At 51.1% G+C, this 15,606-nt stretch overlaps 1 protein-coding gene across 1 annotated transcript; it reads right to left on the reverse strand.

The window, feature by feature from the left end:
* Positions 1-413: 413 nt before the first annotated feature.
* On the reverse strand, positions 414-9,606 carry LOC103168530 (low affinity immunoglobulin epsilon Fc receptor-like). The gene is made up of 8 exons (XM_029050032.1): positions 9,524-9,606; positions 8,570-8,675; positions 8,156-8,308; positions 7,243-7,356; positions 6,777-7,115; positions 6,305-6,456; positions 5,698-5,804; positions 414-1,778 (listed from the first exon to the last, which is right to left on the reverse strand). The coding sequence occupies exons 2-8, from the start codon at positions 8,646-8,648 to the stop codon at positions 1,625-1,627; spliced, it is 1,098 nt and encodes a 365-aa protein (XP_028905865.1). The 5' UTR covers positions 8,649-8,675; positions 9,524-9,606; the 3' UTR covers positions 414-1,624.
* Positions 9,607-15,606: the final 6,000 nt, after the last annotated feature.

Raw genomic sequence — 15,606 nt, forward strand, 5'->3', positions numbered from 1 at the left:
GTAAGCACTTAACAAATAACTTTAAAAAAAAAGAACTGTTTAATACAGTCCTCTGCACAGAGTAAGTACTCAGTAAATTGATTGATTGAGAGAGAACAGGCATTTTATCTCCATTTTACAGATGAAGAAACTGAGAGAAGTTAGGTGATTTGCCCAAGATCACACAGCAGATAAATGGTAGAATCAGGATTATCCAGTAGCCAGTCCTGTGTTCTTTCCACTAGGCCACATTAATTGAAACATAACCTGAACCCTGGCCCCAACTCAGGACACAACCTCCCCAAGAATACCCTCCCAGAATATTCTCCCCCTCCCTCCAGAATGAACCCTGGCTCCTAGCCTCCCCTCTCCACCCCATTTCCTTTCCTGCACCTCTAGGTCTGGGCCCAGTTAGATAAAAATCACTTCCGTCATTGAGTCAGCAAGTCTTTATTAAGCCCTCCGGAGACTATGGGGTCTATGTGTGAAATAGGAGAAACGCAACAGACACACAGACAACCCCCGTCCATCTGACCAGAGGGGCACGATCATGACAGTTATGTAGATAATGATGGGGGGAGGGTCAAATCAGGGAGGGTTTCCCGGAGGAGACAACCTTGCACTGTGGTGAAAGGAGGTGAGCGTTTGTCATGGTGTGAGGAAAAAGGAAGTTGTTCTATGCAGCGGGGCAGCAGGAGCAGAGGCTTGGAGACAGGGAGGAAGGCCTAGATGGGAGGAAGTTGAAGGGAGAGTGTAGGCTGAGGGGGAAGCAACTGAGTCTGTGGATGATCGGACCATGTGCGAGGGTGGTGGGGGGAGCCAGAGCCTCCTCCCCTTCCCCCCACCCTCCCCTTAGTGGTGATAGGGCCTCCCCAGGGCTGCCTCTCTCTCTCCCTGGTTGGATGCAGGTGCTTCCTGTGACAGAGGATGACTGTTCTCCTGTGGAACAAACATACACTCAGTGGTAACAGCAGCAGCTGCCATGCTGAGGAGATCAACACAGAGTGTCTGAGTTGTACCTTGTCCAACTTGAATGCCCACTGTGGGCAGAACCCTGGGGAAGGGACAGAGGGAGGAGAAAGCATACATCCGGTCCTGGTGAAGCTGACAGTCTTATGCGGGAGGCTGGGGAGACACACACACACTCCCTCTCTCTCTCTCTCACTCTCTCTCTCTCCTACCCTGAGGGAAGGGGCAGAGGGAACAGTAAACATGGTACCTACCCTTGAGGGACTGACAATCCAAAGGGGTGCACAGGACAAACAGGGGAACCACACACACACACACACACACACACACACACACACACACACACACAAAAGGGAAGAGATTCGCATAAGTACCAAAGCCTTCCCTAAGTGATTGGTGTTCTTCTGGGAAGCCTGAATGGAAGAGGTGATTTTTAGTAGTATTTTTGAAGGGAAAATGGAGGGAAGGAGAAGGCATTCCAGGAAAGGGGGGATGGTATGTGCAATGACCCACAGGAGGAGAACCTCCAAAGTGACCGGCAAGTGTGGTACGCCCTCCTCCCGTCTGATGCGGGCAGCGGGCCCAGCCCCATGTCCCCACTGTTTTGCAGAGGGAATCTGGTCCCCCTCCAGCCAGTTGCCCTTTCCATCCGCTGGTGATGCTGAGGTTGGGACCATCAAAGCTGCATTCGCTCAGCCTCCTTCTTACAGATGTAATGGTATCTCTTTGAGCATTGTGCATCATTCCAGTTGTCAAACCCTTCCTTCTCTCCCAGGGACACACAGTTCTCATCTGAGAGGTAGTTATCAGGCTGGGCTGGGGCCCAATATCTGGCAGATCAAACACAACAAACCTCAGGTCATTTCCCCCCCAAGATCCAGGGCCCCTCTTCCAGCAATGAATCTTCCAGCCTGAAGTGTCATATAGCCCAATCTCCCTCAACCCCTCTGCTTGGGATACTGAACCTCCAGTCCATGGGAATGGGCCAAGAGAAGAGCCTGTAGACTTTCCCCTCCTTCCCTCCCTTCCAATTTTCTACCCGCCAACAATGGCCTATCAATCGATCTATCATCAACCTATCAATCACCTGGCTGGCTGACCAGTCCTGGTCCACACAGAAAGAAACCAGCAAAACCTGGGGGTGGGGGCCAAACCCAGCTCAAGGCAGGGTCAGCTTCAGGTATTAAGCAAGGTAAGCCATTGCCTCAGAAAAGCAAATGATGCGGGGGCAGAAAGGCTGTGAGGGACAAGAGATGGTGGCCGCCTGATACTTCTCCAAGGTGACAGCCCCATGACATACATTCACTCATTCATTCTTATTTATTGAGCACTTACTATGTGCAGAGCATTGCACTAAGTACTTGGGAGCATACAAAAATAAACACATTCCCTGTTCATAACACGCTTACAGTCTAGAGTGTGGGAGACAGACATCAATACAAATAAATAAAATTACAGATATAATAATAATAATGATGGTATTTGTTAAGCGTTATGTGCCAAACACTGTTCTAAGCACTGAGGTAGTTACAAGATAATTAGTTTGTCTCACGTGAGGCTCACAGACTTAATCCCCATTTTACAGATGAGATAACTGAGGCACAGAAAAGTTAAATGACTTGCCCCAAGTCACACAGCTGACAGGTGGCATAGCAGGGATTGGAACCTATGACCTCTGACTCCCAAGCCTGTGCTCTTTCCACTAAGCCACGCTGCTTCAAGTCCTATGGCAGACGTGAAGCTGGACAGACAGAGGGTGGCATATATCGTTAGGTTATCTGTTGTAGGTTCAGGCAGAGTTGTATCTGCCCTGCCTACCACATTCTTCAGGGTGGGAGGAGGACAGAAAGGAGAAGAAAAAGCAGGGAGGAGAGTGGCCAAAGAGAGAAAGAGAGCTTAGTAGGACTGAAAGGTGAAAGGTAGGAAAAAGTTGGACACAGGCAGAAAACAGAGAGGGTTGCCTTGGGCAGGGAGAGAGAAAAGAAGCCAGGATCTCAGCTCTTCTGTAAAGTCTTTATGGATTTCAGGGAATACTCACATGTGGTAACCCTAATCGCAGACATGCTCCCCACTAGGTGACTCTCTGTGGCCCAGTTTTGTCAACGCCAGACCTGCTTTTGAGACTTTCTCCAGGGTTCCGGGAAATGTTTGTGGAAAGCCCATCCTGCTATTTCAGGTTGCAATCTGGTCTCACTGCCTACTTGAGCACTCTGCCTGCACAGCTCCTCGTGCCTTATCTAGCCGGATCTCTGCCTACAAGGGAAAATTGGGCCTAGAGGGCAACAACAGCCTTCCAGGCCAGGCTAAGTGGAAACTCAAGAAACCATCATCAGTCTATGTGAGCTGGCACTGCTGGATCTGAACCATAATAATAATAATAATAACTGTGGTATTTGTTAGGCGCTATGTTCCAAGAACTGAACTAAGCCCTGTGGTAGATACAGGATAATCAGGCTCTATATGGGGCTCACAGTCTAGGTAGGATGGAGAATGGGCATTGAATCCCCATTTTGTACTTGAGGGAACTGAGAAATGAAGTGACTGGCCCAGGATCACACAGCAGGCAAGTGGTGGAGGCAGGATTAGAACCCAGGTCCTCTGACTCCCAGGCCCTTGATCTTTTCACTAGGTCACACTGTCCAGCACAGCCTTCCAACTCCATGGCAATGGGACATTTGACAGAACCATGTGAGCTTGTCTTCTGGACAGCCATCCTCAAAGCTAGGGATGGATCATCCGCCCCGGCCCCCAACTTTCCCCTTCAGGTCCCTACACGTAGTGACTTGGTGGCCCAGAATGAACTACTCACCCATGGTTCAACCCGGCTGGGTGGCCTTGGGAGTGTCACCTAACTTCTCTGTGCCCCAGCTTCCTCATCTGTAAAATGCTCGGCTCAGTGGAAAGAGCCCGGGCTTGGGAGTCAGAGGTCATGGGTTCGAATCCTACCTCTGCCACTGCTCAGCTATGTGACTATGGGCAAGTCACTTCACTTCTCTGTGCCTCAGTTGCCTCATCTGTAAAGTGGAGATTAAGACTGTGAGCCTCACGAGGGGCAACCTGATGACCCTGTATCTACCCCAGCGCCTAGACCAGTGCTCGGAGCACAGTAAGAGCTTAACAAATACCAATATTATTATTAAAATGGGGATTTGATACCTGTTCTCCTTCCCCTGAGGCTGTGAGCCCAGGCTCACAGCAGCATGAGCTTAGTAGGTATAGTATGGGTTTGGGAGTCAGAGGTCATGGACTCTAATCCCCGCTCCGCCACTTGTCAGCTGTGTGACTTAAGCAGCGTGGCTCAGTGAAAAGAGCACGGGTTTAGGAGTCAGAGGTCATGGGTTCTAATCCTGACTCTGCCACCTGCCAGCTGTGTGACTTTGAGCAAATCACTTAACTTCTCCGTGCCTCAGTTACCTCATCTGTAAAATGGGGATTAAGACTGTGAGTCTCATGTGGGACAACCTGATTATCCTGTATCTACCCAGTGCTTAGAACAGTGCTCAGCACATAGTAAGCGCTTAACAAATACCAACATCATTATTATTATTATTATTCTCTGTGCCTCAGTTACCTCATCTGTAAAATGGGGATTAAGACTGTGAGTCCCACGTGGGACAACCTGATTACCTTGTAATAATAATAATAATAAGTGCTTAACAAATACCATAATTATAATAATAATAATGGTATGTGTTAAGTGCTTACTATGTGCCAAGCACTGTTCTAAGCTCTGGGGTAGATACAAGGTAATCAGGTTGGCCCACATGGGACTCACAATCTTAATCCCCATTTTAGACTGATGAGGTAACTGAGGCCCAGAGAAGTTAAGTGGCTTGCCCAAGGTCACACAGCAGACAAGTGGCAGAGCTGGGATTAGAACCCACATCTTCTGACTCCCAAGCCCGTGCTCTTTCCACTTTACCCCAGCCCTTAGAAAAGTGTGTGGCACACAGTAAACGCTTAACAAATACCATCATCATCATCACCATTGGCTTTAAAGCACTATATCATCTCGCCCACTCCTACCTCGCCTCACTACTCTCCTACTACAATCCAGCCCATACACTTCACTCCTCTAATGCCAACCTACTCACTATACTCAATCTCATCTACCTTGCTGCCAACCCCTCGCCCACGTCCTGCCTCTGGCCGGGAACTCCCTCCCCCTTCATCTCCAACAATCACTCTCCCCCACCTTCAAAGCCTTATTCTTCTCATTCCTTTCCTCCCACTCCTTTCTGCGTCGCCCTTGAACTTGGATTTGTACCCTTCATTCACCCCACCTTCAGCTCCACAGCACTTACGTACATACTGGTAATTTATTTATATTAAGGTCTGTTTCCCCCTTTTCACCGTAAGCTCGTTGTGGGCAGGGAACGTGCATTCTGACTTTGCTATATTGTACTCTCCCAAGCGCTTAGTAGAGTACTCTGCACACAATAATGGTCAATAAAAGCGCCTGATTGATTCAAGTCCTCATCCTAAGATTCAATCAACAAGTCTGTGCATGGGCTCATAAGCTCCAAGCCAGCATTTGATACTCTCATGCTCCCCAGCAGGTAAGCCTGTCCCTGCTTCCAGGCACCTGCTCCCCGGGCCAGCCAGGACTTTCCTGCCTATGCAGGAGGGCTGGCAGCTTGGAGCCCAGCAAGGGAAACGAGGGGGTGGGGGGCAGGGAGGGGGAAAGCAATGTTGTCAGAGGGTCACTGCTGGGGGCTTTGGGGAGATTTAAAGAACCAGGAGACTCACCCCTTCTGGAATATATGGGAATTTACCCACGTCCATTGGCCTTCATGATACTCATCGGTCAAGCCGATCCAGTAGATTCTCCTTGCTGCCTGGAGGCTCAGAAAGACCTTTGAGAGAGTCCAAGCGTCACATAGGATGGCTAATTGAATTATGCTATTTGTTAATTGTGGCATTAAGTGCTTACTACATTCCAAGCACAAGATAATCAGGTTGGACACAGTCCTTGTCCCACATGGGGCTTACAGTCTATGTAAGAGGGAGTAGGATTGAATCCTTATTTCACAGATGAGGAAACTGAGGCCCAGAGAAGTGAAGTGACTTGTCCAACATTGCACAGCGAGCAAATGGCAGAGCTGTAATTAGATCCCAGGTCCTTTGACTCCCAGACCCTGGTTCTTTCTGCTAGGTCATGCTGCTTCCTGTAAATGTTCTGGATCCCTCCCCCTAGCTGAATCCCTCCCTTCCTGCCCCGCTCCCCCTCCCCCCCCACCCCCCACTGCATGTGGCCCAGCACAGGGATAATTCCTGGGGCCTCCCACCAGGAGGAGCAGGATGGACAGAGAATGACCTACAGCTCACTCCCCTCTCTTTGCCACAGCAGTCTCACCTGCTCCATCTGGTCAATGATGGTAACCAGCGTTGACTGGAGATCTTGGCACCGGTCTACGCTGCCACGCCAACTCTCAGAGTTTTCAGAGAAGAGATAGCAGTTTTGTCTGAAGAGGATCCACTTAGCTGGGCAAGACAGGCAGCTGAGGTCTAGAGGAGAGAGAGAAGGAAGACAGAATTGCCTCAAGAACAGAGTGGGTCAGAGAGTCTGCCAGTTGTCTGGAAATCCCGGGATCTCCTGAGACCATGGGCTGTTGGGTTGGTCCTGGGGTCGGAGGCCATTTCCTCCATCTTGGGGCCTGGGAGAGCAGCAAAGTCCCCATGCTGGAGCTCCTGAGAGCTGGGCCGGGCCAGCAACCCCCTCTTGAGTCTCTTCGGGAACAGCTTGTCTGTCTTCCCCCACCATTCTCCTCTCCCCACAACCCCCACCACAGGTCTCCCCGGCCCCTTCAAGCCAGCCCTGGACTTACAAGGGGGCTCAGACTTCTGGAGTCCACAGTGATCCAGGCCCTGGGCCCATGTCACAAGTTTGGAGAGCCGGTTCTCCACCCGCTGGATTCTGTCCCGAAGCTTGGTGTAGTCCCCGATGAGGTGGGTGTGATTGTCCCTCAAGTTGGAGAGCTCTTCTGACAGGTCTCTGTGACTGTCTGACAGATGGGTGTATCTGCCCGACAGGTGGGTACAGTTGTCCGACAGGTGGGTGTAGTTGTCCGACAGGTGGGAGTAGCTGTTTGATAGGTGGGTGTAGTTGCCCAACAGGTGGGTGAATTTCTCTGAGAGGCAGGTGTGACTGGTGGACAGCCGGGAACCTGGGAGGGGAAGAATCCAGGGCCTGGAGGCTAGCCTTGTCCAGTAGGCTCAAGGGGCAGGGCACCTGACAGACCCTATCCCTCCAGCAGCCATCCACTCCCAGAATCCCCCAGCAGGGACACTTACACACAATGATCAAAGAAATCACCACCACCACCAGGGAACTCAAGATGATGCCAGGAACAATCCAGGTGCGCAGAGTTGGGTTCTTTAGGGGAGAAGGGGCTGGGGGTGGTAAGGCTGGATAGGGGGAGAACAGTGAGGGGCATGAGTCCAGGGAGAAGGGATGAAAGAAACAGAGTGGGGGAAATTGAGGGTTTGGAGGAAAAGGGGGTGGAGGGCTTAAATCTTACCCCGCACCTCCCCCCACCCCGGCTCCCAGCCCAACATCGTGCCACAGTGGCAGGACTCAGAAGAGGAACTGGACCAATGCTTCCACACCCCTCCCAGTGAGCAGGACTCCAGTGAACTGACAGCAGGGTGGGGGCAGGGGATTGGCCAAGTGTGCAAGAACAACGGCGGGGGGGGATCCGTAACTTGGGCTCAGGCTCGTGACCTGCCCCTGCCTCAGCCCACCCCCACTCCTGGCAGCAGGTGTCTGAGGTTCTGCTCACAGAAAGGGGCTGGGTGAGTGGAGAGGTAGGGTTTGGGGCCTAGGACACTGGCCCTGGGGTGACCCTGGGGACAAAGGGGGATGGTCCAGTTTGTGAACTAAGTCTAGGTTTACCACATTATCTGCAAAAACTTCCCCTACGGTCCCTGCTCGGGCCACATGGGGCCCCCTCCTTCTGGCTCAGAGGTGTCAGTCTGCCCTTCAGGGGTGTCCATCCTTCCCCTGACTGGGTGGCAGCTCTAGACGTTTCTGGTAGGAGGCTCCTCCCACTCCCAATCGCACATCCCTATCGCCGGCAGCCCTATTCTCCAAGGTGGAGCAGCAGGGGCGGAGCCCTGGGGACGAACCCCGCCTCCCCGGCCTCCCCCGCCTCCCTCCCCCCAGTCACCGATGAGAATTAACTAGAGGGGAAGTGGCCTGACCCACCGTCAGTCAGGTCGTTTCCCCTCCTTCCCAGGCCCAAGTTGCCATGTGACTCTGAACGGTTTCTGGGTGGAAACTCAGGACCTGCTGAGGGGTTGAAGGTGGGAGAAGAGTACCTTAAGGCCGGGTGGGAGGTAAGAGGGACCAGAAGAGCCCCTAGAGAGGAGGAGAGAAAGAGAGAGAGAAGACAACACACCTTTCAAATCCCCACAGTGCCCCACGTACCCTGGCTGCCCAGTTTGGGGCTAGGTGACGTGGGGAATACCCCTGCCCAAGGGCCAGCTCTCTGGGAGCTCCAGACCCGGCAGCTCCCATGAACAGGGAGCCAGAATCCCAGTCGGCACCAATTCCGGAATCAAACGCGACGGGCCCAGCCCTCCAGGGAGCAGCTGGCCGGGGGCTCCCTCCCCATCCCACCTGGCTTCTTCCCATTTCTGGGCTCCAGTTTGGGGGGAAACTTGAGATCTGCATAGGTCACATCCTCCTGATAGTCCATCGCTCCAGCCACTGGGTCTTCCCGGCCCTACAGAGAGCAGACCGGCCTCGGTCAGAGGCGGGCAGAGATAGAAGATTGTATGGGGCAGAGACTCCAATTCTGGCCTGATCCTGATCCTGCCCCAACTCCTGTCCCAGCTCTGACCCCAGCCTAGGAGTCCATGAACTTTCCCCAGGGTGGAGAGAGAGGTCAGAGTGGGCTGAGATACAGGTTTTAGCTTGATAAATAAAAGAACAGGGCACTGTCTCTCCCACTAGTCTGGAAGCTACTTGAGGGCAGGGATCATCTACCTACTCTATTGTGTTATTCTCTCCTAAGCGCTTAGTACTGTGCTCTGCACTCAGCACTCATAAATGCCATGGACTAATTCATCGATTCATTGCTCGCCTCCTGGGCTCTGTCTCAAGGGCCCATGTCTGCCCCTGTTCCCCATGGCTACCTGAGGGGAGAGGACAGGGGAGAAAGAGTTTTCTGCTGATGCTCCTGCCTGGGGTCTCTCTATAGCCGACCCAGGAAAAACTGAGAGGAAAAAAAAATCATACTCCCTTGACCTCTCCTTCACCCCAGCTTAACTCTACAACACCCACAGCCCCAAGCTGGACCCAGGAGACCGTGAACATTCTCCCTGTTCCAGGTCATGCTTTGTGCTTTCTCCTGCTGGGCCCCAGTTTCATCCCTGCCCACGCTACCTTCAATGGCCTCTCCCCACTGATGACTGGCAGCATGCCAACATACCGCCCCTCCCCTGTCCTCCCCATCTCCCCTGATCACTGTCCCTCACCTTCCGGGTGCTGCCACAAGCACCTCAGCCTTCCCTTCCCCCAAGCATCACCCCAACCTCCAGCAGAGTCCTCTAGTAGCCCCACTGCTTTTACCTCCTCCCCTGAGCGTCTCCTTGTTGGAACCCGGGTGTCCAAAGGGCAGTGAGTGGCCGAATTTGAACTCAGCTCCCTCCGAACTCCCCTTGCAGACAGAAATCCTCTTCTCTCCCTGCGTTAGGCGCTTGGCCGGACTGCCAGGTTGGAGAACAGCCCGAGAACACCACCGCCCACTCCCCAACACATCCCCAGGGAGCTGCAGGGGGGAGGGACCAATCTCCTTCACTGCACACCAGAGGAGCAGAAGCTCCTACTTCCTCTTAGGTCATTTAACTTCTTCTGTGAGACAGGGATAGAGAAACAGAAAGAGAAGCCAAGCCACAGAGAGACAAATAGGCATATAGAGACAGGGAAATCAAGAGAAAGATAGGAAATAGGAAATGGAAAGATGGAGATAAGGAAACAGAGACCAGAGAACCACCTCTTCACACCTTTTAAAAATACTTGGGCTCACTCTTCTTCCGTCCCCGACCACCATCTTCATCCACTCACTTTCTGATGACTCCTTCCCCTTTGTTTTCAAACATACCCACGTGTTTCCTACCATAAGCCTTCTCTCAAAACCACTCTATCCTTTCATTCATTCAATCGTATTTATTGAGCACTTACTATGTGCAGAGCACTGTATTAAGCGCTTGGAATGTACAATTGGGCAACAGATAGAGACAATCCCTGCCCGATGACGGGCTCACAGTCTAATGGGGGGAGACAGATGGCAGAGCAAGACAGAATGAAACAAAAACAAGATAACATAATCACGATAAATAGAATCAAGGGGATGTACACCTCATTAACAAAATAAATAGGGTAATAAATAATATATACAAATGAGCACAGTACTGAGGGGAGGGGGAAGAGCAGAGGATGAGGTGGGGAGGGAAGGGGAGGGGGAGCAGAGGGAATGGGGGCTCAGCTGAGGGGAGGTGAAGGGGGAAGGGGGAGAAGCAGAGGGTGGAGGGGGAGCAGAGGGAAAAGGGGGGAGCTCAGTCAGGGAAGGCCTCTTGGAGGTGGTGAGCTCTCAGTAGGGCTTTGAAGAGGGGAAGAGAGTTAGTTTGGCAGACATGAGGAGGGAGGGCATTCCAGCACAGCGGTAGGACGTGGGCCAGGGGCCAACGGCTGGATAGGCGTGAACCCGGGACGGTGAGGAGGTGAGCGGCAGAGGAGCAGAGCGTACGGGGTGGGCAGTAGAAAGAGAGAAGCGAGGTGAGGTAAGGGGGGCAAGGTGATGGAGAGCTCTGAAGCCAGGAGTGAGGAGTTTTTGTTTTGTGTGGAGGTCGATAGGCAACCACTGGAGGTTTTTAAGGAGGGGAGTGACATGCCCAGAGCGTTTCTGTAGGAAGATGATCCAGGCAGTGGAATGAAGAATAGACTGGAGTGGGGAGAGACAGGAGGAAGGGAGATCAGAGAGAAGGCTGACACAATAATCCAGTAGGGATATTATGAGAGCTTGTACCAGCACGATAGCCATTTGGATGGAAAGGGTGGATCTTGGCGATATTGTGAAGGTGAGACCGGCAGGCGTTGGTGATGGATTGGATGTGTGGGATGAATGAGAGAGCTGATTCAAGGGTGACACCAAGGTTGCGGGCCTGTGAGAGGGGAAGGATGGTTGTGCCGTCCACAGTGTCAGGGAAGTCAGGGAGAGGACAGGGTTTGGGAGGGAAGATAAGGAGCTCAGTTTTGGACATGTTGAGTTTTAGGTGACGGGCAGACATCCAGGTGGAGATGTCCTGGAGGCAGAAGGAGATATGAGCCTGAAGGGAGGAGGAGAGAATAGGGGAGGGACTCCTCCTGAGTCCGTGAGTCCTCCTCTGCCTCCCATTCCCTAATAATAGTAGTAATGGTATTTGTTAAGCACTGACTATGTGTCAAGCACTGTTCTAAGCTCTGGGGTAGATACAAGCTAATCAGGTTGGACACAGTCCCTGTCCCACATGGGGCTCACGATTTTAATTCTCATTCTACAGATGAGGTAACTGAGGCACAGAGAAGTGAATGACTTGCTCAAGATCACCCAGCAGACAAGTGGTGGATCCAGAATTAGAACCCAGGTCCTTCTGACTCTTAGGCCCGTGTTCTATCCGCTAGACCATGCTGCTTTGCCCTAACTGTGGAGGTTCCTCAAGGCTCAGTTCTGGGTCCTCTTCTATTTTCCATCTACACCCACTCATTTGCTCCCCTGGCTAAAACTACCATATCTATAAAGATGACTCCCAAATCTACCTAACCCAAAATACTCTCCTTCTTTGCAGGCTCACATTTCCTCCTGCCTCCAGGACATCTCTACCCAGATGTCCTGCCAGCATCTCAAATTAAACATGTCCAAAACTGAACTCCTCAACTTTCCTCCCAAATCTTCTCCTTCACCTAACCTACCATTACAGTTGACAATACCACCACCCTCATCGTCCCCATCTCTCAAGCTTATAACCTTGGCATTATCTTTGACTCCTCTCTCTCTTTCAACCTCCATATTCAGTCTGTCGAAAATCCCGTCAATTCTTCCTTTATGACATTTCCAGAGTCTACCCCTTCCTCTCCACCCAAACTGCTACCACACTGGTCCAAACTCTTGTCTTATCCCATTTTGACCACTGCATCTGCCTCTTCACAAACCTCCAGTCCCGCTGCACTCCAGTCCACATTTCACTCTGTTTTTCTAAAACATCATTCTCCACACACCTCCTCACTCCTCAGAAACCTTCAGTGGTTCATCCCTCTAGGCAAGAGCTGAAACTCCTCACCATTAACTATCAGTCAACCAATCAATAGTATTTATTGAGCATTAACTATGTGCAGAGTGCTGTACTAAGATCTTGGGAGAGTAGAGTATAATAGAATCTCTGCTCACAAGGAGTTTATAGACTACATACCTGTACTACTTTCCCTTGACTCACAAATTGACACTTTCAACACTGCTTTCTTCACTGAACTCAACTCCCTCATTCCCCGTCAGTCCACAGATCTTGTACCATTCATTCATTCATTCATTCATTCATTCAATTGTATTGAACGCTTACTATGTGCACAGCACTGTACTAAGCACTTGAAATGTACAATTCGGCAACAGATAGAGACAATCCCTGCCCAACAACGGGCTCACAGTCTAAATGGGGGAGACAGACAACAAAACAAAACAAAATAAGTAGTCTGACGTCAATATCATCAAGATAAATAGAATCATAAATATATAAATATCAACAAAATAGAGTAATAAATAATATATACAAATATGCACAAGTGCTGTGGAGAGGGGAAGGCGGGAGAGCAGAAGGAGGGAACAGGGGTGATGGGGAGGGGAGGAGGAGCTCAATCTGGGAAGGCCTCCTAGAGGAGGTGAGCTCTCAGTAGAGCTTTGAAGAGGGGAAGAGAGTTAGTTTGGCAGATGTAAGGTGGGAGGGCATTCCAGGTCAGGGATAGGATGTGGGCCGGGGGTCGACGGCAAGACAGGCGAGAATGAGGCACAGTGAGGAGGTTAGCGGTAGAGGAGTGGAGTGTGCGGGTTGGCTGTAGAAGGAGAGAAGGGAGGTGAGGTAGGAGCGGGTAAGGTGATAGAGAGATTTGAAGCCAAGAGTGAGGAGTTTTTGTTTCATGTGAAGGTTGATAGGCAACCACTGGAGGTTCTTGAGCAGGGGAGTGACATGCCCAGAGCGTTTCTGTAGAAAGATGATCTGGGCAGCAGAATGAAGAATAGACTGGAGCAGGGAGAGACAGGAGGATGGGTGATCAGAGAGGAGGCTGATGCCATAATCCAGTTGGGATATTATGAGAGCTTGTACCAGCAACCTGGATCACCTTCACAGTATGCTTCCTCCTCTCCTGGGTTTGAAATGCAGAACAGTGCTGCCGGAATTCGGCACCTGGCTGATATGGTCAATCAAACTCATCCTCACCTGCTTTAATTCTGGCCTCCCCTCTACCAGACAACAATACTTCTCCCTCCCAAATGACTCCCACACCCATTGTCCCCACTAGCTGTTCCAAATGTTTAACTCCCTCCTCAAACCCCCTACCCCACTGCCACCTCTTGTCCCTAATGATCTGGCCACATACTTCATTGATAAAATTGAAACCATCAGGTGTGATCTCCCTAAAATCTCCCCTGCTTCTCTCCAGTCCCTCCCTCTCCAGTGCCCTCTTAGACTCTCCCGATAATACCAGCAGTATCTCAAGAGGCAGTCTCATATTGGGCGTGGCTCAGTGGAAAGAGCACAGGCTGGGGAGTCAAGGTCATGGGTTCAAATCCCAGCTCCACCCCTTGTCAGCTGTGTGACTAAAGAGCATGGGCTTTGGAGTCAGGGCTCATGAGTTCGAATCCCAGCTCTGCCACTTGTCGGCTGTGTGACTGTGGGCAAGTCACTTAACTTCTCTGTGCCTCAGTTCCCTCATCTGTAAAATGGGGATTAAGACTGTGAGCCCCATGTGGGACAACCTGATTCCCCTATGTCTACCCCAGCGCTTAGAAAAGTGCTCGGCACATAGTAAGCGCTTAACAAATACCAACATTATTATTATTATTATTATTAACTTCTCTGTGCCTCAGTTACCTCATCTGTAAAATGGGGATTAAGCAGCGTGGCTCAGTGGAAAGAGCATGGGCTTTGGAGTCAGGGGTCATGAGTTCGAATCCCAGCTCTGCCACTTGTCGGCTGTGTGACTGTGGGCAAGTCACTTAACTTCTCTGTGCCTCAGTTACCTCATCTGTAAAATGGGGATTAAGACTGTGAGCCCACGTGGGACAACCTGATTCCCCTGTGTCTACCCCAGCGCTTAGAACAGTGCTCTGCACACAGTAAGTGCTTAACAAATACCAACATTATTATTACTATTACTGTGAGCCCCACGTGGGACAACCTGATCACCTTGTATCCTTCCCAGCGCTTAGAACAGTGCTTTGCACATAGTAAGCGCTTAACAAATGCCATTATTATTATTATATTGATATTGATGCCTGACTACTTGTACTGATGCCTTACTACTTGTTTTGTTTTGCTGTCTGCCTCCCCCTTTTAGACTGTGAGCCCGTTGTTGGGCAGGGATTATCTCTATCTGTTGCCAAATTGTACATTCCAAGTGCTTAGTACAGTGGTTTGCACACAGTAAGCGCTCAATAAATTCGATTGAATGAATGAATGAATGAATGCCTCAAAATCTACCCTCTCCATCTGCGCCTGTAACTCCTTCCTTCATTCATTCAAAAAATCGTATTTATTGAGCATTTACGACACCCAAATCTACATCTCCTCCCCTATTCTCTCCTCCTCCCTTCAGGCTCATATCTCCTTCTGCCTCCAGGACATCTCCACCTGGATGTCTGCCCGTCACCTAAAACTCAACATGTCCCAAACTGAGCTCCTTATCTTCCCTCCCAAACCCTGTCCTCTCCCTGACTTTCCTGACACTGTGGACGGCACAACCATCCTTCCCCTCTCACAGGCCCGCAACCTTGGTGTCACCCTTGAATCAGCTCTCTCATTCATCCCACACATCCAATCCGTCACCAACGCCTGCCGGTCTCACCTTCACAATATCGCCAAGATCCGCCCTTTCCTCTCCATCCAAATGGCTATCGTGCTGGTACAAGCTCTCATAATATCCCTACTGGATTACTGTGTCAGCCTTCTCTCTGATCTCCCTTCCTCCTGTCTCTCCCCACTCCAGTCTATTCTTCATTCCACTGCCCGGATCATCTTCCTACAGAAACGCTCTGGGCATGTCACTCCCTTCCTTAAAAACCTCCAGTGGTTGCCTATCGACCTCCACACAAAACAAAAACTCCTCACTCCTGGCTTCAGAGCTCTCCATCACCTTGCTTCCTACCTCACCTCGCTTCTCTCTTTCTACTGCCCACCCCGTACACTCCACTCCTCTGCTGCTCACCTCCTCACTGTCCCCCGTTCACGCCTATCCCACCATCGACTTCTGGCTCACGTCCTACTGCTGTCCTGGAATGCCCTCCCTCCTCATATCTGCCAAACTAGCTCTCTTCCCCTCTTCAAAGCCCTACTGAGAGCTCACCTCCTCCAAGAGGCCTTCCCTGACTGAGCTCCCCCCTTTTCCCTCTGCTCCCCCTCCACCCT

Source organism: Ornithorhynchus anatinus, chromosome X1 (assembly GCF_004115215.2).
Source record: "Ornithorhynchus anatinus isolate Pmale09 chromosome X1, mOrnAna1.pri.v4, whole genome shotgun sequence".
Taxonomy (NCBI): domain Eukaryota; kingdom Metazoa; phylum Chordata; class Mammalia; order Monotremata; family Ornithorhynchidae; genus Ornithorhynchus; species Ornithorhynchus anatinus.

Excerpts from the sequence above, each read along its gene's own strand:
- LOC103168530 (XM_029050032.1), bottom strand. The coding sequence starts at position 8,648 with ATGGACTATCAGGAGGATGTGACCTATGCAGATCTCAAGTTTCCCCCC. Across the intron at positions 7,357-8,155 it reads GGGAAACGACCTGACTGACG|CCTTACCACCCCCAGCCCCT; the intron begins GTGGGTCAGGCC and ends CCCCCTATCCAG. Across the intron at positions 5,805-6,304 it reads TCATTGACCAGATGGAGCAG|GTCTTTCTGAGCCTCCAGGC; the intron begins GTGAGACTGCTG and ends ACTCTCTCAAAG.